Here is a 24,091-nt window from a genome sequence, read left to right as displayed (position 1 = left end):
CCAAGGGCATTTTAAATTTGCTTTTAGAGAGAGAGGAAGGGAGAGAAACATCGATGAGAGAGAGAAACCTGGATCGGTTGCCTCCCATAAGCGCCCAGATTGGGGATCACACCTGCAACCTAGGTACGTGCCCAGTCCGGGAATCAAACCCACAACCTGTTGGTTACTGGACGATGCTCCAACCAACTGAGCCATGCCAGTTAAGACAAGAAGAGCTTTTAACCTTAGTCCTTTGTCGTGAGTACTGGTGTGGACTTGCCAACAGGCCAACAGTAATTCTGCCCTTTTTGTATGGGTTTGGGGCAGGGCTGGTTTGCGGTGATGGGGCCCGGGGAGCACAAGGGGGACGTCCTCAGGGCAAGGCTGCTGGAGGAGAGCAAGGAGTTGGCCCAGCCGTCGCCGCAAGCTGTCTGGTGACCAAGAGAGGGGCTGTTTAGAGGGCGAAGCTGATCGCTGAGGTCGGAGAGCATCGGAGCCGTTACTGCCACAATGTCAGGCGTCCACGGGCTTCAGAGAGGAGAGACGGCGTGAACATGGGGGACGGAGCAGAGCCAGGGCCAGAGAGGTGTGCGCCCTCCCACCCAGCTGCCCCAACCCCATCGCCCAAGGTGCTCTTGACCTGCTGGCGTCTCTGGCCAGCACGAGCCACACTGACATGCCACTTTCGGCAGCAGGTTGCTTCTCTGAGGTTGGTCATCCTGTTTCGGTTTTGGGAGAGAGCACGCCAGTAAGACGAGGTTCACCCTGGACCTCGAATCTAGTCTGGTTACGGACAGATGGTGTCCCAGGTAATGGACGCTTCCTCGGCCTTCCTCAGGCTGCTCCCAGCGTCCAGCAGCCTCCGATTGGCCGGCTCGCTTCTCCGTGGGGCTTTAAAGGCTTCCCGGTGGCTGCCTCCCTGTTCTACTCCCCCCACCCCCACGGCCCCCGCTGCCAGCTGCCCTCCCCCAGCAGTAGCGCCCCTCCCCCAGGGCCCCTCCTCCCGGGGTCACAGACTGTGACAAAGCCTTATTGCCTGTCTCTGGGAATTCATTTCCTGTCTCTCTTCAGTTCCACCTCTCTGGGGCCCGCGGGCCCTCCCCATGCCCTCAGCACTGTGCCCCTCACGTCTGCCAGGCAGCTGGCTGCCTTCATTATTTTTACGCCAACACAGTTTAAAAATCTCCGCTGCCTCCTCGCTGTCTGCGGAGGAGGGCGGCTGCCACATTACTCTGACATGCTGATGTCATTAGCGTCCGCGCGCACTCTCTCCGGCTAATGAGGCGGCAGAAAGAAAATTAAGGGGAAAAATCACACAGGCACACTGCTCTGTGTGTAGACGGAGAAATAAAACGAGCAAGGAAAACAGGAGCTCGCTGTTGACAGCCGCGCCCCCCGCCTCCCACGGGGACGGGCCGCACGCTGGGCTCCTGCAGACAGGAAATGGAGTCCCGGGTTTTGACCAGTGCTCCCCCAGCACGAGCCCCCTAAAAAGCTGGTGGTGGGAGCCGCGTGAAGCCACTGTACCTCCTCCTGTCCGTAGGGAAAGGGAGACTGCGAAAACTTGACGCCTGCGTTTTCAGCGCGGTCGGTGCCCAGACAGACAGCGAGGCGAGGCCAGAGCTCTGCAGATGTATCTGGACCTGTCTTTCTCTCCATCCGCCTCCTTCGCCCCCCTCTCTGCAGCCTTCCCCTGGACTCATACCACAGTCTGTGGCGCCCACCTGCCGCACCTGGGTGTGCCCTCTGCACTTAGCGGAGAAATCACCCCCAAACGCTCATTTCATTAGGTCACCTCTCCGGTTACAAGGATGTCACAGATGCCCATTGTTCTGCGGACGAAGGCTCAAACCCCCAGCAAGGGCCCTGCCGAGGGGTCCGTCTCAGCTGGCTCCCTCTGGCTGATTCCTCGCCAGCTACCAGGCCATCTCTCACTGCGCGTGGGGGGCGCTCTTTCTGCCCCGGGACATTTGCCTAGAGGATCCTTTGTCCTGGGAGGGCCTTTCCTCCCCTCTTCACACAGCCAAGGCTTCGGCCTTCTGATCTGGGTGCACTCACTCGTGCTGGGGGAAGCGCATGACCACTCCCCCACGCTAGGTGAACCCCCTATGTGGCACCTGTGAGGTGTGGAGGGTCTTTGCTCTGTACCTGACCCCCCCACAGCAGCGTCACCTGGGTGTGTGTGGCTGTCCCACCCTCCCGAGGGTTGGTGCCATGCCAGCCCCCGTCCAGCACATAGTCAACTCTGGCCCTGCGTGCGGCCGTTCCGCTGGAATGCTGGCTGAGCGAGGGAGTACTCTGAGTTGCCTGTGGGGAGCCTGTCCAGTGCTGGTGTGGTCCCTGCCCAGCCCGCCTCACGGGCAGGTGCCAGTTTGAATGTCTGCAGCCTCCAGCCCGAGCACGTCCCAGGCTGCGGCTGGCCTCTGCCCAGCGGGTCTGGGGGTGCTCCCTGGGAGACAGCACAAAGGGATGGGGTTGGGGGGCTGGCACGCTTTAACCTGAGGAGTCGACTGCAAATGAAAAGTGCTCACAGAAGGGGGTCCCTCTATGTGTCAAGAGACAGGTAAAGCTGGCATGTGCTCTGCGTGGTGAGCCAGGTTGCTTCCAAATACTGCCCTCGGACAGGGCAGGACAGAGCGGCCTCAGGCCTCGGGGTCCATCTTACAGCTCTGACTTTGGGAGGGCGGGTCCCACCTCAGCATGGGGCCAACGTTCCTCCACCCCACGCCCCGTGAGCTCGGGCACTCTGCTCAGGGCTTTGCCCTTCGGCCACAGGGAAAGCAGCACTTCGTTGAGAAAAGAAAACGCAGGGCTTCGTGCCTGTCCCATGAATCCGCGCAGGCAAAGAGCAGGAGAGGGAAGGCGGCAAAGCCCTTCCTCCAGACCGAGCGGCCGCCCACCACGGCGGCCAGCAGCCCTGGAAGAGCAAGCTCTCTCCTCCGCTGCCCCCGTGTCCTGACCACTTCCAGAACTCAGGCCCTGCTGCTGCCTGCCACCTTGGCCTGCCACTGCCCTCACGGCCTGTCCCTGACTCTGGTGTTAACTAGAGGTCAGCCAGGGAGACAGGCCTGGCATTGTCAACACGCTTGCTCCCCAAGCAGTGACACCGCTTTGATGGTCGCCAAAGAGCACTGTCCTCGGCGCAGGCCGATGCTCGGAGTCCGCCTGCCGCAGTGGCGCTGCCTTTGTCTGGGCGTGAGGGGACTGTGATTTATGTCACGAGCTCGCTGTGAAACCTTTTGCCTCGGTAATTCTGAGCTCCGTGGGTGTCTCTTTACATCTATTTCAAATGCGGCTGCTGCCCACGGACCGCGTGCGCGGCGACACTCCCAGGCCTCTGTGCACCCTTGCCGCGGTGCGGAGTCTCGCCTGCGGTGTACCTTTGTGGCCGGGCTCAGTGTGTTCGCTGTGCGCTCTGCGAGGCCGCTGAACAGAGCTGGTCTGTGGCTTTGATGTCGGGTGTGGTGATTAGACCCCTTTCCTCGGGAACGTGCAGGTGGCCTGGGCGGAGGGAGATGCTGCGGCCGGATTTCCAGAGTGTCTGCCCTGCTAGTCCGGGGCCCAGGCGGGGGCGCCCGGGGCACTCGCATCTCCGCTCAGAGAATGCTCAGGACGGTACAGGCATCCCAGCTGTACCCTGCTCCCGGCCAGGAGTGCCATGGGCGCCCCCTGGAGGTGCGGGTGACCGCAGCACAAAAGACAAACTCAGACCCCCATTTCCGGGGAGTGAACCGCAGGCACAGAGGCCTGGAGTTGCTGGAACCCCACCATTCACTCAACAGTGCTGGCGTGCACAGTGCTCGCTCTGCGCATGTGCAGGGGAGGAAACAGCGGGCAATGCTTTCTGGTGAAAGCCTGAAAGTATTAAGATGTCTCAGGGAAACTCCAAGTCCCTTAACAATTGCTGGGAGGTTCATTGTCACTTCTCACGGCCTTTTGACCCCCGAAATAGAAAATGGTCCCCCAAACCTATATCCGACTTGCACCCACTGCCAGCCCTCCGTTCCTGTGTGGCCAACACAGAAGAGGGCCCCTGGACACCCAGAGCGGGAGGCCCCGGGCCTTGACCTGCACGTCAAGGTCAAGGTTAAGGTAGGGTAATTCCCATGGCCTTGGAGACAGAGTTCCAGTCCCCAGGGCAGGGGCCACTGGGGCTGCACCTTGGACTGGGGCACCTGGGCCTAATCACTCAACACGGTGTCAAGGCCGAGGGAGGCCTATTTCCAGTCACTGCAAAAACATACTGACCCCTTCGTTCTTTACAGTAATTTGCTCCAGATATCCTTCACGGATGGCCCATCACGTAAGGTGTTTCTTTTTCATCTGTGCCTGACAAAGGGGCCACACACCACACCCGACGAGCTCAGGGGAGGCCCGTGTGGCGGCGGCCTTGCAAACTCAAAGCAGCCTCCTCCTGGATGGCCCGAACACGGACCTTCCTAACTGGAGCGGCTCACGGCAGGCAGTCCTGTCCTGAGCTGCGATCTTTTGGCAGAGGCCAACTGCTACTTTCGTGGGGCCGGTCTGCTGTCCTGCATCTACAGAAAAACCCTCGGAAGGTCAGGGTAACTTTCTTTTCGCAGACCGCTCAGGGCACAGTCTTCACTGCTGTTGCTACCGCGTTCACTGTTAACTGTCAACCGTCCTGTCCCCACCTGTGCCTAAGAAGAACGTGTCTATTCGCTTACTTTTTTATCCAGTGTCGGCGATTTCCCGCTTTGCGTCCTCTGCCTCCCTAATTCACGGCCGATGGATTTCACATAACCCCTTACACTTCCTCCTTTGATCGTAACGGGTAAAATGAGGCGTGAAACCGCCATTCTCCGGAGCGTTTACTCAGTCCATTGAGGTTTCGCTTCACAGCAACTCTTGTCAGTTTGGCTCAGATAAACTCATAAAAAGTCTGACAGGTTTGGGCGTCTCTTACGCTGACACATTTTACGCACAGTCACGTGATGAGGGTTGCTGTGGCATCCTGGTTTAAGGCAAACACCGCGAGCCCTGGAGGGACAGTGGGGGGCGCTCTTGTTTCCAGGTTATGGGCGATGAACTAAGCCTGCTAACACTGGGACCTGTTAAAATGTAAATCAGGACTAGAAAAGGTAAGTGTCAAGGGATATAGGACGGGCCAGCATTTCTCCCCTTCCACCATGTTGGAATCACCACATTAGTGGGGCACCGGGAGACAGCGTGGTCACGCCAGGGTGGTCGAGGACACGCTCAGGGAGTCGCCTGGGTGGGTTTTCCACTTTCTACCCACGCTTTTACAGATGCAAACCCCACTCAGCGTTCATCTACAGTGCACCCTTCGCCTTGGAGAGAAAGGGGGGCCCGCACTATTTGGGGCCCTCTAGAATACTGTCATTTTTGGATAACAGCCTCTTTGTTCAAAACGTGTCAGGCGAAAGCATGTCCCTCACCTGTGATTGATGTGTGTGGGTGAGGGGGTAAGTTTTAAATTAAGCACACCCAGTTTTACTTCTAAACACATTCCCTTCAGGGAAGTCTTTTGAGGAGACACTCTCTTATTCTAACCAATATTTTATAACTTTTCTTTTGGAAATATTTTTTGTCTTTTGAGTATTTTCTCTGGCAAGAAATCGTTATTCTTCTTTATTATTTTAGGCTAGACCAGACACCCAGAAAAGGTGACAGGCTGCTCGGAGCTGGGTCTGCAGAGTGGCCAGGACAAGGGCCCACTTGTCCCGACTCTGGACAAGTCCCTTCACCTGCCTGGCATTTCACAGGAAATGTCTTGAGGGGAACGAGGGAACCTGCAAATGTGTAATTAATCTCATTAACAAGGTTGGGTGTTTCATCTCAGAACAGATGCCAGATGCGATAAGAAATCAATTTTCCTTGTTCTGAAAGTTACAACAAAAAATGAGCAGCCAGAAGAATTTAAGCCATGACGGTGTCATCGACATAAGTGTGTGCACTCTCCAGGTGCCCACTTTGAAAGGACCCACTCAACCCAGCTTTTTCCCACCCCACCCTCCTAATTTTCTAGTTGCTGGAAGCTTCTGGGCCCTGTCTCCTCAAAGAGCGGTCCCAAGACCAGCGACCTGGGCCTCACCTAGGAACTGTCAGAAACGCAGACTTTGCCATCCAGACCCACAGAACAAGCATCTGTGATTTCCCAGCTCTCCAGGGGGTTCCCAGGTTGAGAAACTCTGCATGCCACCCAGTGCAGGCAGGCTGGGTGGGCCCTGCACGACAAAGCTCGGGATGGGCGCCCTCCCCCCGCCCCCGCCACCTCTTACCTTGGGAAGGGCGTCGGGCCACACGGTGGGGGAGCCATGGTTGAGCAGCGCCTGCACGATGCGCTCTGGCTCGGCCTGGGGCGCGCAGGCGGCCGCTTGCAGCACGCGGCCCAGCGGCGAGGCGCCGCCGTAGTCGAGCGCGGTAGCGTCCGCGCCGTGGCACAGCAGGAGGTGCACCAGATCCGGGCGCACTTGGCTGCAGGCCTTGTGCAGCGGGCTGCGCTCGTCCTCGTCGCGAGCGTCCAGCGCTGCCCCGCGCTGCAGTAGCAGCGCGCATAGGCTCACTCCGCGCTCGTGCTCCTCGGGCCGCAGCGCCGCCCCGCACGCAGAACTCAGGGCCGTCTCGCCTCGGCGGTTCCTCGCGTCCACGCGCGCCCCGTGGTCTAGATAGAGGCGCGCGTGCTCGTCCAGGCCGTGCTGTGCCGCCACGTGCAGCGGCGTGTCCTGGCTGGCGCCGCCTGCGCAGTGCACCGAGGCCCCGTGCTCCAGCAGCGCCTGCGCGCACCTGCGGGGAGGCCGAGACTTGTCATCTGGCCAGCAGGGCCTGATGCCCTGCACCCACACCCTGCCACTGGACCCGTCACCCCTTGGCTGTCGTTGAGGGGGCTTCGGACCACCCATGGAGCGAGTAGGCTCCTTGAAGAGTGAGGGTAGCCTGGGAGAAAGGACGTAAATTCCAATATCCAGCACCCCAGGGTCGGGAGTTGAAGCTGGGCTGGAAAGAAGAAAAGGTGCAGGAGGAAACCACAGAGGGTGCGGCGCCCGAGGGTTAGGAGAAGTGGACACAGCTGGGGAGGTGCCTGGGAACCTGCACGGTGCAGGGTGGTGGAACCTGTGAGCAATTTGGAACTGCTGGTGCTGCTTTGGGAGGCGCTGCGGCTCAGATGCCAGTGCTGAGGGACTGTCACCTGGGCTCTTTGTCACCTGGGGCAGTCAAGGTCCTGGCAGTCACGGTTTTGAGGAGGGTCCCTTAGGCTGCCAGACTCTTTCTCAGCCAACAGTGCCTCTTCCGTTAACCACTGAGCGTTGGTGACAAGCGGACAGCATGAGGCAGACTCTCTCTGCTCCCTTGGAAGGAACCTACACAGCCCTCGAGGACCTGACCTGGACTGGCCCTGGGCTGTCCTCGGGGCTGGACACGCGGTAGAAACACAACCCTGCCCGCCTGTGGGATGACCTGTGCATCAGCTGGACTCTCCCCGAACAGACTGGTCCCCCAGTGCCCTCCGTGGCCTCCCCACCTCCAGGTCCACCCACTGGAGCCCAGACCTCCTGCTCCTATGGGCCCCTCCCGGAAGGACAGTCCCCTCGGGGCCTAGGCCACCCAGGAGGGCTCCACACCCTCAACCTGAGCTCAGGTGGCAGACTGCTGACCAGGCTGCTGGACCCTGGGGCCTCAGGCCCTGCTGGGAACCTCAGTTGGCCTAGCCTGAAAGTGGGGGCAGAGGACAGTCACCCAGGACCTTCTCCATTGTGCTGACCCCTGTCCTCCATGGGCACTGCTAAGACTCTGGCCCCACTTCAGTTGCTCACTCCTGGGTCCCCTCCTGGCCATCACCATCCATGTGGTTGCCCCCCCTCTGGAGCCTGACCACTCAGCACGGCACCTCCAGACCACAGCCTCTGGGCCCCATGGCCCCATCTCTGCTCCATGGAGACATGAGTCCTCGACCCCCTTTCCCTCGGCGCCCCCTGCCTCCACTCCGTCCGTGGACAGCGCTCCAGTCACTGCCTTCTTGGCACCCTTTGTCCCCCTGAGTAGAGGGGACATGGCCACCACCCCCTATGCCAGGTGGCTGGATCACCAACCCGGAACCCACTCATTATCCACCCTCTCACCCCCCCTCAGCTGCTGGAGGAAACACCACACGTGGACTGGCTCCTGGTCTCAGGTGGGCCTTGGAGGCGTGCGCCCCGCACCAGCGGTGCTCCCCTCTCACTCCGTTCGGGAGTGCGGGCTCCCCCAGCAGCTGCCCTCCTTCCTGCCTCTGAGCCGCCCGCTCCAGCTGCTGTTCCGGTGTTTCCGAGGCAAACTGTTCCTGCCATTCTCCACTTTCTAGGGAAGGGAGTCCCTCTGGGTCACGTCGGCCCAGACTCGGTCCTTTCCACTTCCTGGGGGTTTTGCTCTGTGAATTTCTCGTCCTCTGCCTTTCTCCTGCCCTCCCCCTTGCCCCACCGTCGGTGTCGACTCCAGCATCTACAATCACTGGAACTGCTTCCTCCTTTGCAAGGTCACTCTCATTTCTTGCCTGAGTGGTAACAGTCTCCTACTTTCAAAAGCTCCATAGGACCCGGGAGGAGCCTTCCCTGTGTGCGTCAGATGACGTGTGCCCCCTGGAGACAGCTCGGGCTCTGGCCCCACCCGGCCTGCAGGACACAGGGCACCCAGAGACCTAGCTCTGTGGTCCACGCCCGCCTCTCGTTTTCTGAGGCTCTGCCCTCCTGTCCTGTGCTTCCGTCCTGTCGACCAGGTGTGGCTTTCTGTCCCATGCCTTTGTCTGCGCTGCTCCTCCTGGGGGTGCTCTACCTCCTGTGAAGACGGACGCATTCCTGTCTCTCCTTTCTCCGCCTCTCCTCCCCAGTGCCAGCAGTGGAGGGCTATAAGTCTGTGCTGTCCTGTGTCCTCTATAGAAGTGCCAGGTCGCATCGTCTCTCACACCACACTCAAATGTCCATTGGCACGTCGGACTCCTCCCTTAGACCATTGGCTGCTTGAGGGTAGAAGTGGGGCTTTTGCACCCAGCGGGGGCAGACCGCTCCTGGCGTCCCCTAAAAGCACGCAGAGCACCTGCACATCCTGCGTGGGTGTCGTGCAGCTCCCCGTCAGGTCGCCGCCAGTTTTCTGCCCCGCCTCGACTGGGCTCCGAATGAGGTCGGCCAGGCAGGGTTTCCAGCTCCGCTCGCCTTCCTACCTGGGGGCGCTGAGTGCCGTCGCCGTCTCCCTGAGTATCTCCAGCCTCCACATCGGCTGTGTCTCGAGAAGTGGCCTGTCTTGGGCAGAAGATCTTTACAGACAAGTGCAATGGGATGTGAGATGTCCTCTGGGACAATAGCCACCAGCTAAGAGGGAATGCAAACCTCGTCAGCACAGAGCTTCAGGCTGGCTTCCGCCCTGCCTGTCCGGGAGGTCGTGCTCCGAGGGTTTTGTCTCAGTTTTGCCCCTGAGCCCGTGTGCATACCCACAATTAAAAAGCAGTTGCTTCTACTTTTTTTTTTTAAAGCAGTCCAGCCCCTTCAGATACAAGGCATCCCCTTTTCCATGGCGACAGGCTGCAGTTTGCCACAAGGACACCTTTCAGAAGAGCAAGGACAGTGGATGAGGACAGTGGCCCGCCCTTGGGAGGGCCACAGATGCCTGTTCTGTTGTTAATGAAGAGCTTCTAGGTGGCGAAACCCTGGCCCTGCCTTACAGCAGGTAATGGCGGGAGCTGCCCACCTCAGGAGTGAGGGGAAGCAACACAGCCGTGGCACTGGGGTGCGCCCCTGCGGGCCCACACTGGGCGGCCGTGGGGGACGGGGTGTGGGAGCCCGTTAAGTGGGGTGGGAAGCTGCCCTAATGACTGTGTGAAAGGGTCGGGTCACCAAACAGCCCTGAACAGCCCTATCTTTTTTCAAAGAGCAGGCATGCATACCCGTAGAAGGCAAGCCTAGATATGCACAGGCCAGCGAGTATTTGCCTCTGGCTGGTGAGCACTTTTGTTGCCTTTTGCCTGCCTGTATTTTCACGTTTTCCGAAAGGAATCAGAGTTTCCGTGTGGAAGAGGCAGGGCAAGGTTATTAATGAGAACACCCGCCCCCACCCCACCCACCGGCCACAGCAGCAGCACATGGATTCTAAGAGGTTAGCTCAGCTTCCAGGTCCCTGGAATGCGCAAAATTTCCGCCCCTGAGCCACTGGGGTGCCAATGGCGATCTCGGGAACAGTGCAGGGCAGCACCAAGGAGAACGTGAGTCTAGAGAAAGGAAGGGGTGGGTGGGGGGAGCTCGGTGAGGAGCAGACGGAAGGCAACATTGTCGGGCGCCTGCTGGGTCTGACCTCGTGTGTGTCACTGTCACCAGCAGAAGAAATGGGCCCCACAGGGAAAGCCTCACCCAGGCCGGGTGACCCAGCTGGGCCCAGCCCTCTCCTCCCAGGGCAGATTCTGTCTGGTTTCCCGCCACCCTGGGAGACAGGCAAGCCAGGGAGGCCCGGAGCCACGGTAGGACAGTCACTGCCCGGGACCAAGGGGAGACCCCCCTCTGAGGATGTCAGAACAATTCCTGACCCTCATCTTCGACAGTGGCCGAGGCGACGGGCGCACAGGGCGACAGTGCACAGAAAAGGGAGCTTGAGCCGCAGGCAGGAGTTTGTAGAGAGCAGCCCATGGAGGCTGTGGGGTCACTGTCATTTGAGAGCTTATTCTTGTAAGTGCTCTCCCCGACTCCCAGCTCCCTCCAGCTCCTCCAGGTGCACAGGGCCTGAAGGACACCTCAGCCTGGGCTGTCCTAGCCTCAGGTCCACCCCCACCCTCTCCTGTGCACCCCTCAAGCCTCCCTGCATCCCTTGCCTGCTCCCTGCTCCGGGCTCCTTCCCCTGCTTCCTGCCGCCCCCCAGTCCATTCACACAAACCCCAGAGAGTGACGCTCCTCACGCTCTGGCCCTGGGCTGGGGGCTCGCTGTTTCCCTGCCACTTGGTCTTGTTATGAATTTACTTTTAAATGTTATCTTTAGTTCCTGCAACAAATCCGCATCACAGGTGGACTTATACAGGTGGGGAAATTGAGGCTTAACAGCCCAGTGACTCTCCTGTGGCCCCAGAGCCGGGACATGGCAAAGCAGGCTTGCGGTGGACGGCTGTGCCTGCCGGCCGAGTTCTCAGCCCCACTGCTGCCTGCGGGCTGTCCCCCCCGCCCCCCCGCCCGCCGGCATCGTTTGTGAAGCACCTTCGACGGGCCAATCTCAGACCCGGGCATGAATTTCTACGGAGGGACACACCTGTGCAGCAAGTCCAGACACAGCACATGCGTGTTTCTGTCTCTCTGGGAAGTCCCCTCGTGGTTGCACCAGCCCATCGTTGCCGCACGGGTGGCCCATTCTGAGTTTTCTCACCGTGGTTTAGTGTTGTCTTGTCTAGAACTTTCTAGGTTTTGTGTCTGGCCTCTTTCGTTCAACGTAACACCTGACATTCATCCAAATTGTTGCGTGCACGAGTAACCCGTCATCTTTATGTCTGAGTGCGTTTCATTGTACCGAGATGCCACGGTTTCGAAATTCCCTCTCCTGTGGATGTTGGTGGACCTTGGGTACTTCCTTTTTGGCTCTGATGAATAAAGCCACTGTGAACATGTTTGAATCAGTCTTGTGCGCGTATGTTCGCTTTTCTCTTGGGTAAAAAGGTGAAATCGCTGGTAGGCGTATCCTTAATGTTAAAAGGACCCGTCTAACCGTTTTCCAGAGCAACATGCTGTCCTGTGTCCCCCACAGCAATGTGGGGGGGGCACTCCGGTCACCCCGCACTCTCCCCAGCGCTCGCCTGTTGTCTTTCTTTCAGGCCGTGGTCCCCTTGGCGGGCATGAACTGGTGGGTGCTTCTCTGTGGTTGGACCTGGCACTGCTCCCACAACTGATAACTCGGAGGATGCTTTCGTTTGCTCCTGGTCATTTGTCTGTCTTCTCGATGTTTGTCTGATCAGGCTCTCGCCCAGATGCTGAAGGTTTGACTGGACCTGGGTCACTTCTTTTAACTCCTGACATGCAGGGCAGGGATTCGAACAGGCCTCGGCAAGTGACCAGAAGGCTGAGCCATCTGCCCGGGACGCTGGGAAGGGGCAGGAAGGGGACGAGCCTGGGACGGACCGTGTTCGAACGGTGCGGGTTAGGCCGGTGTGGGTTAGGCGTGGGCTGAGCTACCGTCTGACCACGCTCAGCTTTGGAAAAACAATGAGGTTGACGAGGGAGAGGTGACCATTCAGCATCATGCTCTCTGATGACCTTTGACCTTTGCTCCTGGGTCTGACCTGTCCTCCATGTCCCACCTCACTGGCAAAACATGGGCCCTCCTCGAGCCTCAGTTTTCTCATCTGCAGACTGGGCATAAGCACATAATACAGGCTCCCTGGGAGGAGCTTGGCAAATAGGTCCCTCGCTGGTGCTCAGGGACACGCAGAGCCCTGTACTGTATTTGGTGTGTAGAATGCACGCTGTTTGCCCAGATTTTTGAGGGAAAAATAAAAATGTGCATTACACGTGAGTAGTACTAATTCTGTAGCTATATAAATATTTTTATTATTTTATTTATGCTTACGGATTAAAAGTGTAACTCTAGAAAGCAATAATGATAGCCCTGTGCAAAATAATACCCTGGAATATGATCATCGGTTTTAGTTCTAAATATAAATAAATAAATAACTGAATTGAACAATTAAAATGGAAAATTTCTCCCTGAAAGTTTAGGCTAAAAACGTGGGTGTGCATCACACACAGCAAAATGGGGACATCGAGTCCCCAGGGGACAGCCCCTCCCCCACACCGCGTTCTTCGATGCCCCTGCGGGACCTTGGGCTCCCACTGAGCCCGACCCTGCGTTCTCCCCTCCGTGTCAACAGAGAGCTGCGCACTCCCCGGGGGGGCAGAAGAGCAGACAGCGTGTCGGGGTGCCTGCCAGCCCCGGGAGCCTGCCGCCTCGGGCAGGCCAGCTTCCCGATTCCAGGGGCGACTCCTGGGGCGGGAGGGCTCTCAGCGGTCATTCCCAGTTGCTCCGGCCTCCCCTCGACCTTCTTGCTCAGGAAGGCAACCCTTGCTTTCTGTCCCCGCAGGTGCCGGGCCTCCAGGTCCGAACTGGGCAAGAACTGCCCCACGACTTCCTCCCTCGGTCATCTTCCCCCCCAAGATGCTTCGCCGCCCTCACGGGCCCGGCGCTGGCTCGTGACTTACTTTTCACCCCCTTGAAGGGACACAGCTGGGGCAGAAACGTAAACTCACAAGCTTCATGCTAATGCGTCTGCAGGGGAGGCGGGCCCTTCTCGCTTCTGCTTAAATCAAGACAGCTTCAGCCGAGAGGAAGAATCGGCACTCGACTAATTCTTTTCTCATTTTAATCATCTCAGAATTTGAAAAAAGGTCGAGCGAGCACTCTGGTAATGCGCAGGGCGAGGCTGGCAGGCAGGCTACTGGCGCGAAGAGAGTAACTTTCCCTGAACTTTTCTTTCGGGGAAAACCTCTTCAAAAGGCCCCTAGATTAAAGCACAGATGTTCCTTTTTGCGGGTTGGAAGGGAGCACAGACAATTTTTTTTTTAATCCCAGGAACTCAGACACTCAAAGGTTTGAAAGTCGTGCGCCCACGGAGATTCGCCGACTGAAAGGGCTTTGGCAGAACCAGGCCGCGAGGCGTGGGGACCACTGTCATCAAGAATAAGAAAATGAAATGGCTCTGCGTGGAGGTCAAGGACCCTCTCTCCACTGAAAGGTGAAAAAAAAATTAAGGACGACCTAAAATCTGGGTATGAAAGGGTTCCAGAGGAAGCAGCGCTTTCTTGTCAAAGTGAGGATGTCCCTACGACGTGAAGCCAGGCCTCCTTGGAAACTGACTTTAGGGGACTCTTGAAGCTGAAACGCGCTGGTCAAAACCTCCAGCCCTTCCTGACATCTGTCAGCTTTCAGTCTTCGAGGCGCTGGGCTGCGGCGCTGCGGGTGCATTGTGGGGCATTGGGCCACGTTCCCCACGGCAATCTCGGAGAGCGGAGGGGTTCCGAGTGGGCGGCCACGCCATCCTGCCTGAACTTCCGGCGTATCTGGCACTTCAGGAACTTCCCCCCAATATCTAGGATTTAAATGAGTCAGGACCGTCAGATTAGGTCGATGGGCAGGAAGATTCACATAGAGACCTAGACACGGGAGACAAAGTGACGAGGAAGAGAAGAAAGAGGAGGAGGAGGAGGAGGAGAAGGGGGAGGAAGGGGACGTTTCAGAGTCTTGCTGAGCACAGACGCCTTTCCAAAGTCCTTAGTAACAACACCCTGGACCTGTACGGTTTTTGCAAAGCCAGCCGGCGAGGACGTTGGTCTCTGCCGCAGGATTCGGAAGCGGAGTAGCGCTGCTGGTCTGTGTGGACCGCAGCCCCTGTGGCGACGCCCCATGCAGGCGTGTGCTCCTGCGCTGGGGCTGCTGTCGGGGTTCGCGGGGCTGGTGCCTGGGTGCGCGCTGCGTTCTCATTCCCCGGCAAACGGACGTCTTTTTCTAACACGGTTGGAGCTCAAGGCACGAAGCAAACTTGCTTTTTTAAAACTTTGTTTTTTAAGTTAGGTTAGTTGTACAGAGGAGTTGCAGAGATAATTCGGACAGTTCCCACATACCCTTTACCCCGCTTCCCGTGCAGTTAACCTCTTACAAAGTTGCGGCACCTTTGTCTGAGTTCAGGACTTAACGTTGGCCCGGTTCCGTGAGCTGAGCGAGGCCAGGATTGCTCACGAGGCCGTGGCCGTCAGCACAACGTGGTGCTGGTGGCAAAAGAGACTCACTCCTCATGAGGCAGAACCAGGGAGGGATGTCTCCGCCACGGGCCCTGGTGACTTCGCAGGTGTCCCCAGAGGTCACGGGACAAAGCCTGACCCACTGCTGGTCTGGGTGGAATGCCCTGTGACCCCCCCGCCCCCGCAGAGGGAAGACGAGTGAGGGGCGGCTCTGAGGCCGCAGCCCACTTGCCTCCCTATGTCTCTGGGGAGGCTCTCGGGGGACACACTTTGTCACCGCCTGCTGGGCCCCCCCTCCCCCTGAGGTTGGAGACTTCCTGCCTTGCCCACTCGGAACACAGCTGCGGACTATAAAACCTAGGACAAGGCTCTGCTGAAGCCAGGATCGGGCTGCTTAGCAACGGGCTGCCAAAACTCCTTTTGTCACCAACTGCGCCCTGTTGTTTAGGGGTCGTCTTTGTGGTGTGTGGGACAAGGAGCATGAGGAACCGGCACCTTCGGGCAATCTTCTCTTCTCTGTGTGAGGGACGGCTGGTCCGAACCGAGCCCCGGACTTCCCCCGTGTGCACCCGGCAAGGCCCAGAAATGAGCCCACAGGTGCAGTCGGCTGGTCTTCACCACGGGCACAAAGGCAGCTCAGTGGAGAAGGGAGAGGCTGTCTGAGAAATGGCGCAGGACCAACTGAAATCCACGTGCAAAAAACCCCCAAACAAACCTTCAATCCACACCTCACACCATGTTCAGAAATTAACTCATAGCGGCTCCCAGACATAAATGTAAAATATAAAATAATTAAATTTATAGAGGAGAGGATAGGAGAAAATCTCTGTGGCCTGGGTTAGGCAAAGGGTTTTCTAGCTACAGTAGCCCAACGTAGTCCCTGAAAGAAAAGAATTGATAAGCTGGGTGCCAGCAATGTTAAGAACTTCTGCGCTTCAAAAGACCCTTGTTGAGAGAAGAAGCTGTAACACAGAGGCCAGACATCACATTTCCAAATTACATGTCTGGGGGGCACTTGTATCCAAAATTAAGAAAGAAATCTCCAAATTTAAGAATAAATCAAACAGCCCCGTTTTTAAATGGGCACAGATTTGAACAGGCACACCATGAAAGAGGACAGAGGGATGGCAGGTAAATCCGCACACAGAAGCTCAGCATCACTCGTCTCCAGGGAAACGCAGCTGGAGACTCCACCCCTACAGACCATCTACAGTTAAAGTGTGGCCAGACCAAGCCCCGGTGAGGGTGGAAATGGTCAGGGTGGGGCAAGAGTGGGTTGGAACTCACCCGCCATTCTTCTGACACTGTTTCTGCAAGTGTGGACTCTGACTAATGTGTAGCTTGTAGATGAATCCTGGGAACTAACGTCAAAGGATACAGACCCCGACCTTCAGGCATCCCAGCACCTGGAAATTTGCTGACCTTTGACCATGGAGCAAGGATGACCTGAAGCTGGGATTACTAAACCTGGATGGCGAGCACCGGACCGTCCTTATCAGAATGGGCTGTGTTTATCTGTACCTGGAGAACTTGGCAACCCCCTCCCTAAATTTGTCTGTTCCCACTTCCTCCTTATAAACACCTCTGCATCCTCTAAGAGGGGGGATGGGCTTTGAGACCTGAGTCCTCATCTTCCAGGTGGCCGGCACCTGAAAATGAACCACCTTCCTCTACGTCAGCACCTGCCTCTCGAGTCCTGGCTTTCTCAGCGGTGGGCAGCGGGACCTGCCTTCGGTTACAAGGATGCGACGCAACCGACCTCCTGCATTGCCAGTGGGCCCGCACCAGGGCACAGCCACTGGGGACACCAGCGTGGCAGTTTCTCAAAAGATTATCTTTCCATCACACCCTTTGACCTGGCCATCCAGACCTGGGTGAGAGGAAAGCAGGCACCCACACGAAGCCTGGAGCACAGGTGTCCACCGCGGCTGTACAGCAACGACTGGAAGCTGGGAACAAGCCGAAGCCTGTCCACACGGAAAGGGAGGAACAGCCATGCACCCGTGCAGCAGCGGCCGGCAGCGAGCTCTGGGCACACACAGTAACGGGGTGGCTCTCAAAATAACGAGGGGGGGCGGAACCGGATGAAGAAGAGCATGTTCCATTTATACTGGATTCCAGCCAATTCAGACTAAACTATGGCGCCCAAAGCAGATCGTGCTATAACCGAGGAGGGGGTGGGGGAGGCAACAGTGGGGTAAGGGACCCTTTTGATGGCGATGGTGAGTTCACGCTCTTGATTATAGGGATGGTTTCCAGAGTGTGTAGATGTCGGTCCAAATTCGTCAGATCGCGGCACTTCAAACCCGGGCGGCGTATTGCCTGTGGTTACACTGGTGAAACACTGCTGCTGGGGTCCCTCTCCCGCGCCTGGTGGCCGGCCTGCCTCTCAGTCCCCACCCTGAACTCAGGTGACACCATAGGTGGGGCCTCCCCTTGGTCACCGGGGAGCCCGGCAGTCCCGCCTGCCTGCACTTCATACGGTGATTTTATTCAACTCTCCGTCCAGAGATAGAAGGCCGGGAAATTACAGCCCCAGGGGCAGGGAGCAGAACGTTTTGAGTAAGAGAAATGTCAGGATGACACACTGCAAGCCAGACGCGGGACATAAATCCTCTGCGTTGACACGTGGCCCCACAGCCTCTCCCGGGCCCACTGGACCCCACGGGGACAGACATTCTGCGAGGACGAACGCCAGTTGGACAGGGCGGCGGCGCCACCTCCCGGGCTGCAGCACCCGCGTGGAGGCGGTGGGCTGGGACTGCTGCGCCCCGAAAACTCCGAAAAGGGCTGGGCCCCGCGCGGCTTCCTAGTGGGACTCGGAAGCCCCGCCCGAGCAGCCAGCCGTTTATGTCACACTGTGACAATTATTCTGCATAAAATTATCATTTAAAACTCTAATTTTTCAGCCTCCAACCCCGCCAGCGGCCTTTTAGCGCACTCTTCAGCGCACGTCTGCGGGCCTGATCAGCCCGCTCATTAGCTCGGTGTGGCGCCGCCCTCCCGCGCTTGCAATCAAGGCTAATTACACCTCCGGGAAGGGCCGAGCGGGGTTGGGCCGGGGGCGGGGACCACTGGTCCTGGGGGCGGGGAGGGGCGTGGCCAGCTGGAGAGCACTGGCCATGGCAGGGTCCAGGTGGATGGCTGGTCCGGGGTCTGGCCGGGGTCAGGGGTCCTGTCCGGGCTGCAGCAGGCTCCAGGGTCCCTGGGGCGGAGGGGCGTGGCTGGCTGCGGGAGCCGTGGCCCGGCGGGGTTGGGTGGCCTGCCTGCCCCGGCAGCGTCACTTACCCGAGAGAGGCAGCCGTGTGGCAGAGGTGCAGGGGCGCCAGGCGCTCGGCGCTGAGCAGGTCGGGGTCCGCGTGGTGCCGCAGCAGCAGCTCTGCGCAGGCCGTGTGGCCCCCCAGGCAGGCCTCATGCAGGGGCCCACGCCCACCGGGGCTGGTGTCTGGGTTGGCACCCCGGCCAAGCAGGTGGCCCACGCAGGCCGCGTGGCCTCGGGCTGCAGCGATGCACAGGGGTGTGGTGAGCTCACGCTTGTATTCCAGGGTCCAGAGACCTGGGGGTGGGGGGTGGGGAGGTAAGGTGAGTAGAGGGCACCAGTGTGGGGCGATGTCCACCAGGGCTGAAACAGGGTGAAACCATCTCTTGAAAGCAGGTACTTGGTGGGCATGTAGGGAGATAGACAAAGACCCTGAGGGCTGGGACAGGGAAAGCAGAGAGATCCTGGTGGACACTCGGAGGAGGGGGCGGGGTCTGGGGGGCAGCTGGGAGAGAGAGGGGCAGAGAGCTATCAAGGGCAAAGGGAGGTGTAGAAAGAGGGGAGACCGGGCGCCAACACCCGGGGAACAGAGCTCAGAGACCCCGGGAAGGAGGCAGAGACGGGGACAGAGGGAATTGGGGGGGTGTTATCAAGAAGCAGAGGGCTTTGCCAAATGTGGGGTGACTGGGATCTCGGGGGCCATTCAAGGCATCAAAAGCCGGCCAAGCAGGGTGAGCAGCGGGAGGACTTAGTGTGGAATTCACATTTTCCAGGCTCTGAACAGGGGGCAGCTCCAGGCAGGAGAGTCAGCTGTTGGCGGCAGATTTTTCTGGAAGCCAGCTCTCTCTCATCTGGCCCCAAACAGATCCTTTATCATTAAGAGGAGAAGGCAACGGACAAAACAGACCGACCCACGGCGCCGACACCACTCAAGAAGAGGACGCAGAAAGTCGAGTCCCCTTGGAAGGGGCCGCGCGTCAGAAGCGCGCTTTGATGTGGTGGCCACGTCCAGCCCAGCGCCCGTTTGTTTCTTTGCGCTTTTTAGGGTTTTGTGAGCGCGCGCGCGGGGGTGTGTAGATTGCTTGTTCTTGCAGGATGAATGGAGCAGGTGCTACACGTTTCCCTTCTCTGAAAACTTCGGGCTTTCAAAAGGCCCGTGGAAGGTTGTTAGCGGGCCCGAGCGCTCGTGGAAACGGGGGACGCGGTCCCTGGCGAATACACTTCAAGGGACAGGAATTCACACGGCAGCTGCCTTCTGGTAACGATGGAAGAATCGATACAGCGTCTGTAATGAGCTGCCGAGGAGACCCTTCCCACAGGCCACCTCCTTGCTGGGACCCACGCTGCGCAGTGTTGAAAGGCCGCTCATTATCACCTCCCTGCAGATTGCGGCCTGCCTGTGTCCCCAGGGCCCAGGCTGGGGGCTGTTGCATGCTCCGTGGGGCAGAGTGGGTGACCTGCAGTCCCGGCAGTGGGCGACGGTGGCCAGAGGCCCAGGGGACAGGGGCCTGCCCGGCTTTGGCCTGCGTTCCCAGGGAGGAGGGTGCCTGATTTGCAGCCGGGAGGACGGAGCTGATTCCTGATGATAACAATGACCTACATTCCCGCAGGGCCGGCTTCTGGTTCTCGATTCTACTCATTTTTCTGCAACAGAACCCTACTTACTGGGGGACGAGGAAAGGGGCAACCCATTCTCTAGGGAATGCCGAGTCCCCAGCCTGACTCACACCGCTGGCAGCTGGTCCCCTGCCCTAGTTCCCAAGCCTTCCTGTGACAGGGTGGAGCCGTGGTGGGCACGTACCTCAGGCCTAGATTAGGGACAGCTTGCTTGTCCCCACCCTAGGACACAGACGGCAAACACCAGGCCTGCAGGCCGAATCCAGGCCTCCACCTTGTTTTATCCCGCCCAGCACCTCGTTTCTGCCTGGCGGCAGCACCGAGTTCCTTCCCCCTAGTTAAGGAGTAGTTACACCTATACAGTCGTAACATTACTTTCGGCCCTTTGAAGGCAACCACGAGGCTGATGTGGCCCCTGGAGACAATGAGTTTGACCCTCCTGCCCTAGGAGATCGCGCCGAGTGTCCAGCCTTCCAGAGAACCCAGGTTCTGAGGCAGTTCTCAGGATCAGGAAGCCTGAATCACGGAGGTGGGCTTCTCCCACAGGGCACGCCCTGCTGAACGCCCGCTCCTCCACGCCAGCGCTCTCCCTGGGCTCAAGCTGAGTGCGGCCAGCAGTCCACCAGGGATGCTGGGCCAGGGGGCCAGCCACTGCAGCCCTGCTTGGTGGCCCCCGGCCCCCTGGAGTTGGCCACCAGGAGGTCATCACATGTGGTCATGTGTGCTGCTGGGCCAGCCTCGGGGGAAGACAGGTGGCTGAGCAGGGAGGGCGGGAATCCAGCAGCCTTGAGCGTGGGCCCATGGCCGGCTCCATCTTCCCAGCCTGCATGAGGCTGCCCCCTCCCCGCGGACAGCTCCTTCTCCCCCGCTGGCGTCCCGTCACACAGGTGCACGGTAGTGAAACAGCTACCCCTCGGGGTGGAAAGAGGAAGGAGGGAAAAGGAAGGAGGGGTGGGCTCAGGGCACGGGAACCTTAATACGTATTTGAAATTGAGACATTTGAGCACGCACGAGTTCAGGGCTGGGCGGCATGACTTAAAAAATAAACATAAATCAAATGTCCGAGGGTTGGCATCCTTGATTGACCTGCCGCTGAGCCCTGGGGGAATATGTGCCCCTGTCTGGACCGAGGGAAGGAGGGGAGGCCCTGGACAGCTCCGGGACGCCCTGGGCCAGGAGGTGGCATGGCCCAACAGGAGCGCATCCGCCTCCCCACAGGCCCGGCCAGTCAGGCAGCAAGAGGGCCGAGGCACACATGCGGGGCCCTCTGGTTCCTTCGCTCCTGCTCCCCTCCCTCCCAGGAGCAGGGGCTGGGAGCTCGCCCCCCGTTGGCCTGGCTGTGACCCAGCACCCTGCTGTTCACGATTTACAGAAGGACCGCCAGGGGCGGGCCCCACGCCCCTGGAGGAGGGGCGCTCCTCCTCCATCTCCCAGCACTGGCTGAGAGGTGCCCAGCCAGCGTTAGGCAGGCGCTTCTCACCAACACCTCAGCCTTTTCCACTGGGGCCTCTCACATCCTGTCACCTAACACCTTTGCCTTAACACGCCTGCCCACCCGATGCCCGTTGTAGCCCCCTTCGCTCTCGAGTGTTAGATGCGGCCCCCTAGACAGCGGCCTGCCCCCGAGGGGCTCTGTGTTCACAGGAGTGTTAGCAGCTCTGCGGGGCACCAGTCACGCGGCTCTCAAGGCGCAGGGCTACCTGACAGGCCAAACGTGGCCGGCCCGCTCCCCTGCCACTCCATCTCCTCCTTCCTGAGCTCCAGCACCATGTCGGCACCCAGGAAGAGCCGGTCGGTGAGGGGGGCCAGACGGCGCAGGTCGCCCGCGAGCAGGGCTGCATGCAGCTCGCCTATCAGGGACTCGTCTGCTGCGTGAGGCCCTTTGTCCATCCTCCCCGAGATCTGCAGCTTCTCTCTAACCGGCTCTGGCCACCGCTCCATGGCAGTGCCGCTGACCTGGCAGGGTTCTTCAGGAGGGGACAGATGTCTCACAGAGGGTGAGCTATTTCCACTGTCATGACTCCATTGTCATCCAGCTCGGGCTCGGGGCCGCTGTATTTATAAACGCTGTGGGCTCCAGGGTGATAATGGTTACTGGGTATGACCAGTGTCAGGTGACTGCAGAGATGCCAAAGTGCTCGGCCACCCCCTCGTGATTGTGCAGGGTGTGCAAGGGCGTCCACAGCTGTAAGGAGACAAATAACATAGACAACACAAAAAGGAATAAACACACAAGCACGAACTGTTTCGCCTGCTCCCAACAGGGAGCCTGCTTTTGCCCAGGGCTGTGTAGGTGCGAACTCCGAGGACAGACACACCTGTGTGTCTCCGGAGGGTTCTCTGCACAGGGGCAGACACCCGAAGGGGGCGGCCCTCTCTCTCCTGCTTGGCGGGGTGTCTTCTAGGTTTTGTCTCTTTACTTTCTTTGCTGCTGTGACCACGGTGAGTGGACATGCAGCCTGAGGACTGCGTCAGCTCTGAGGACGCTTGAGAGAGGCCCAGCTGGAGGCCACGAGTGACGCTCTGCACGAGGGTTTCCAGGGGGACGGAGGTCCCACAGGGCAGGCTAGGGATTTGCCAGGGCATCCTCTGGGGCTCGTGGTGTCTGTGGATTCCAGTTACTGAGAACCGATCCCCAGATACACTTGCCTTGTCGAAGATGAGAAATGCCACAATAAAAAAAGTGGTAAGAAGCCTGCATTGACGATTCACTCGCTCCAGTTTAGTTAGTAGAGGGCTTTATTTTGTAGTCTAAAAATTGGTAAGGCTGCTTTTTCTCATGTTACAGACAACACACGATTCTTCTATCCTTGTTGCGATTCTTGTTTTTCTCCTACTAGGGAACTGGAAGGGGCCAGTGAGCTGGGCTATGCGATCCTTTGCCGTGTCCATGTGAGTTACAATAAAAAAGCATGTGACCAGAAGCTGGCGTGGGACACAGGCCCAGGAGAGGGACAGGGACTCCAGTGGAGGTGTGAAGGACAGTAGCCACTGCCCATCAGCGCCAGCCTCAGACGGGGCCCTTGGGACCCTGTTGCTCTGTGGTGTTGAAATCAAACAAACAACAGGGAGACGCAGGAAAAGGCCCCGAGTCCAGGAGTAGGGCTCGTGGGCGGTGCCCCCTTCGTCACAGCCGCGCTTCTTCAGCTCCCTCTTTTTCCGTGCCCTTGTCTCTCAAGCCCCTCCGTGTCCAAAGCCGCCCGTGACTGGCCCCTCTTCTCTCTAAGGCTCCGTGCCCTGTGTCAGGCCCTCTATGTCACAAGTGGCGAATACAAGGCCCGTGGGCCGAATCCGGCCCTGCACCTTGTTTTATCCGGCCCGGAACTGTGTTTCTACCCAGCGGCAGTGCCGGGCTCCTTGCCCCTGGTTAAGGAGCACTTACATGTATGCAGTCCTAGAATTGCACTTGGGCCTTCGAAGGCCACCTCGAGGCTGATGTGGCCCCTGGTGACAATGAGTCTGACAGCCCTGCTCTACCAGGAGCAATCACCTGGCCTCTGCCACTGAGACTTTCTGCAACAAATCAGGTGCCCAGCAGAGTACCCTTGCCCTTCCTGAGAAGGGGGAAAGGGTGAAGGGGACTTTGGTGCACTGATAACTTACTAAGATGTGCTTTCCCCGCCACAGGCCAGACTTGCAGAGAGAAATGATTTTGAGCGTGGGGCACCTTACAAAGGGGTCTGCGAATGCTGTCCCCTCCGCCTGGTCTCGTTTTCCACTGGCCACTGGGCTGGGCCACTCACTCTCCACTCACTCAGCTTAGCCTCCCTTCCCCTCTGCGGCTCGTCCCGATGTCTGTCCTCACAGTCACTCCCTGTCCGTGGCCCCCAGAGTGGGGCTGGCTCCTGCTGGTTGCTTGTCCGTGCCTCCCCTTGACCACGAGCCTCTGCGTCCTCGGCGCCACAGGGTCCCGGGTGCCCGGCACTGTGCCCCGCACACAGCAGGCAAGTCCTCGTGCAGATGGTTGGAAGAACAACCAGACCCGACTCTGTGAAGTGTGCTTGATTGCTTGTCGCTTCCTCGCTGGTTCTGCCTCTTATTCTTTGTCGCCTGCTGCCTCCTTCCCACAGGGCAGAGCCCTGAGGTTCAGCCAAGGGCAGGGGCTCCGGGGTTGGGGGTGGGGCTTCGTCCGGTCTCCTTGTACGGCCCACTCTCTTGACGTGGGAAGGGGCCTTGCCTGCTCTTCGCCCCACAAGCGCTCCCTGAATCCTCATGTCACGGGTTTTCAGGTTTACCCCCTTGTCTCCGTGGCAGCAGCGAGGACAGAATCAGCGACACCAGCAGGAATGGGAGGGGATTTTCCAAAGGCCACTCTGTGCCTGACACGTTGCTGGGTGTGGCGGACAACAGGGCGGTGAGGCACCTGCGGGCCCTGCCTGCGGGGAGCAGACACGTTCTTCCTGCGTAAGAGGCAGGTGCGGGCGGAAAGCGAGGGACAGAAACACCCCGGAGGTCGCTTGTGGTCGATGGCCCCAGCGGCGAGGTCCCCTGCTCTTTCCTTCACCGCCACACTCTGCATGTGCTC

General features: G+C 58.9%; 1 protein-coding gene across 1 annotated transcript in view; it reads right to left on the bottom strand.

The window, feature by feature from the left end:
* Positions 1–24,091, bottom strand: part of ASB18 (ankyrin repeat and SOCS box containing 18) — a 41,102-nt gene that overhangs the window by 4,665 nt on the left and 12,346 nt on the right. Inside the window, exons 2-4 of the mRNA XM_037069235.1 lie at positions 21,267–21,401; positions 17,979–18,246; positions 6,243–6,747 (exon numbers count right to left, since the gene is read on the bottom strand). Coding sequence (XP_036925130.1) covers positions 6,243–6,747; positions 17,979–18,246; positions 21,267–21,401 — 908 coding nt within the window. The remainder of the gene's footprint in view (positions 1–6,242; positions 6,748–17,978; positions 18,247–21,266; positions 21,402–24,091) is intronic.

Source organism: Sturnira hondurensis, unplaced genomic scaffold, assembly GCF_014824575.4.
Source record: "Sturnira hondurensis isolate 20B ecotype Veracruz unplaced genomic scaffold, ASM1482457v3 Scaffold0018493, whole genome shotgun sequence".
NCBI lineage: Eukaryota > Metazoa > Chordata > Mammalia > Chiroptera > Phyllostomidae > Sturnira > Sturnira hondurensis.
This window is presented reverse-complemented; position numbering and strand designations above follow the sequence as displayed.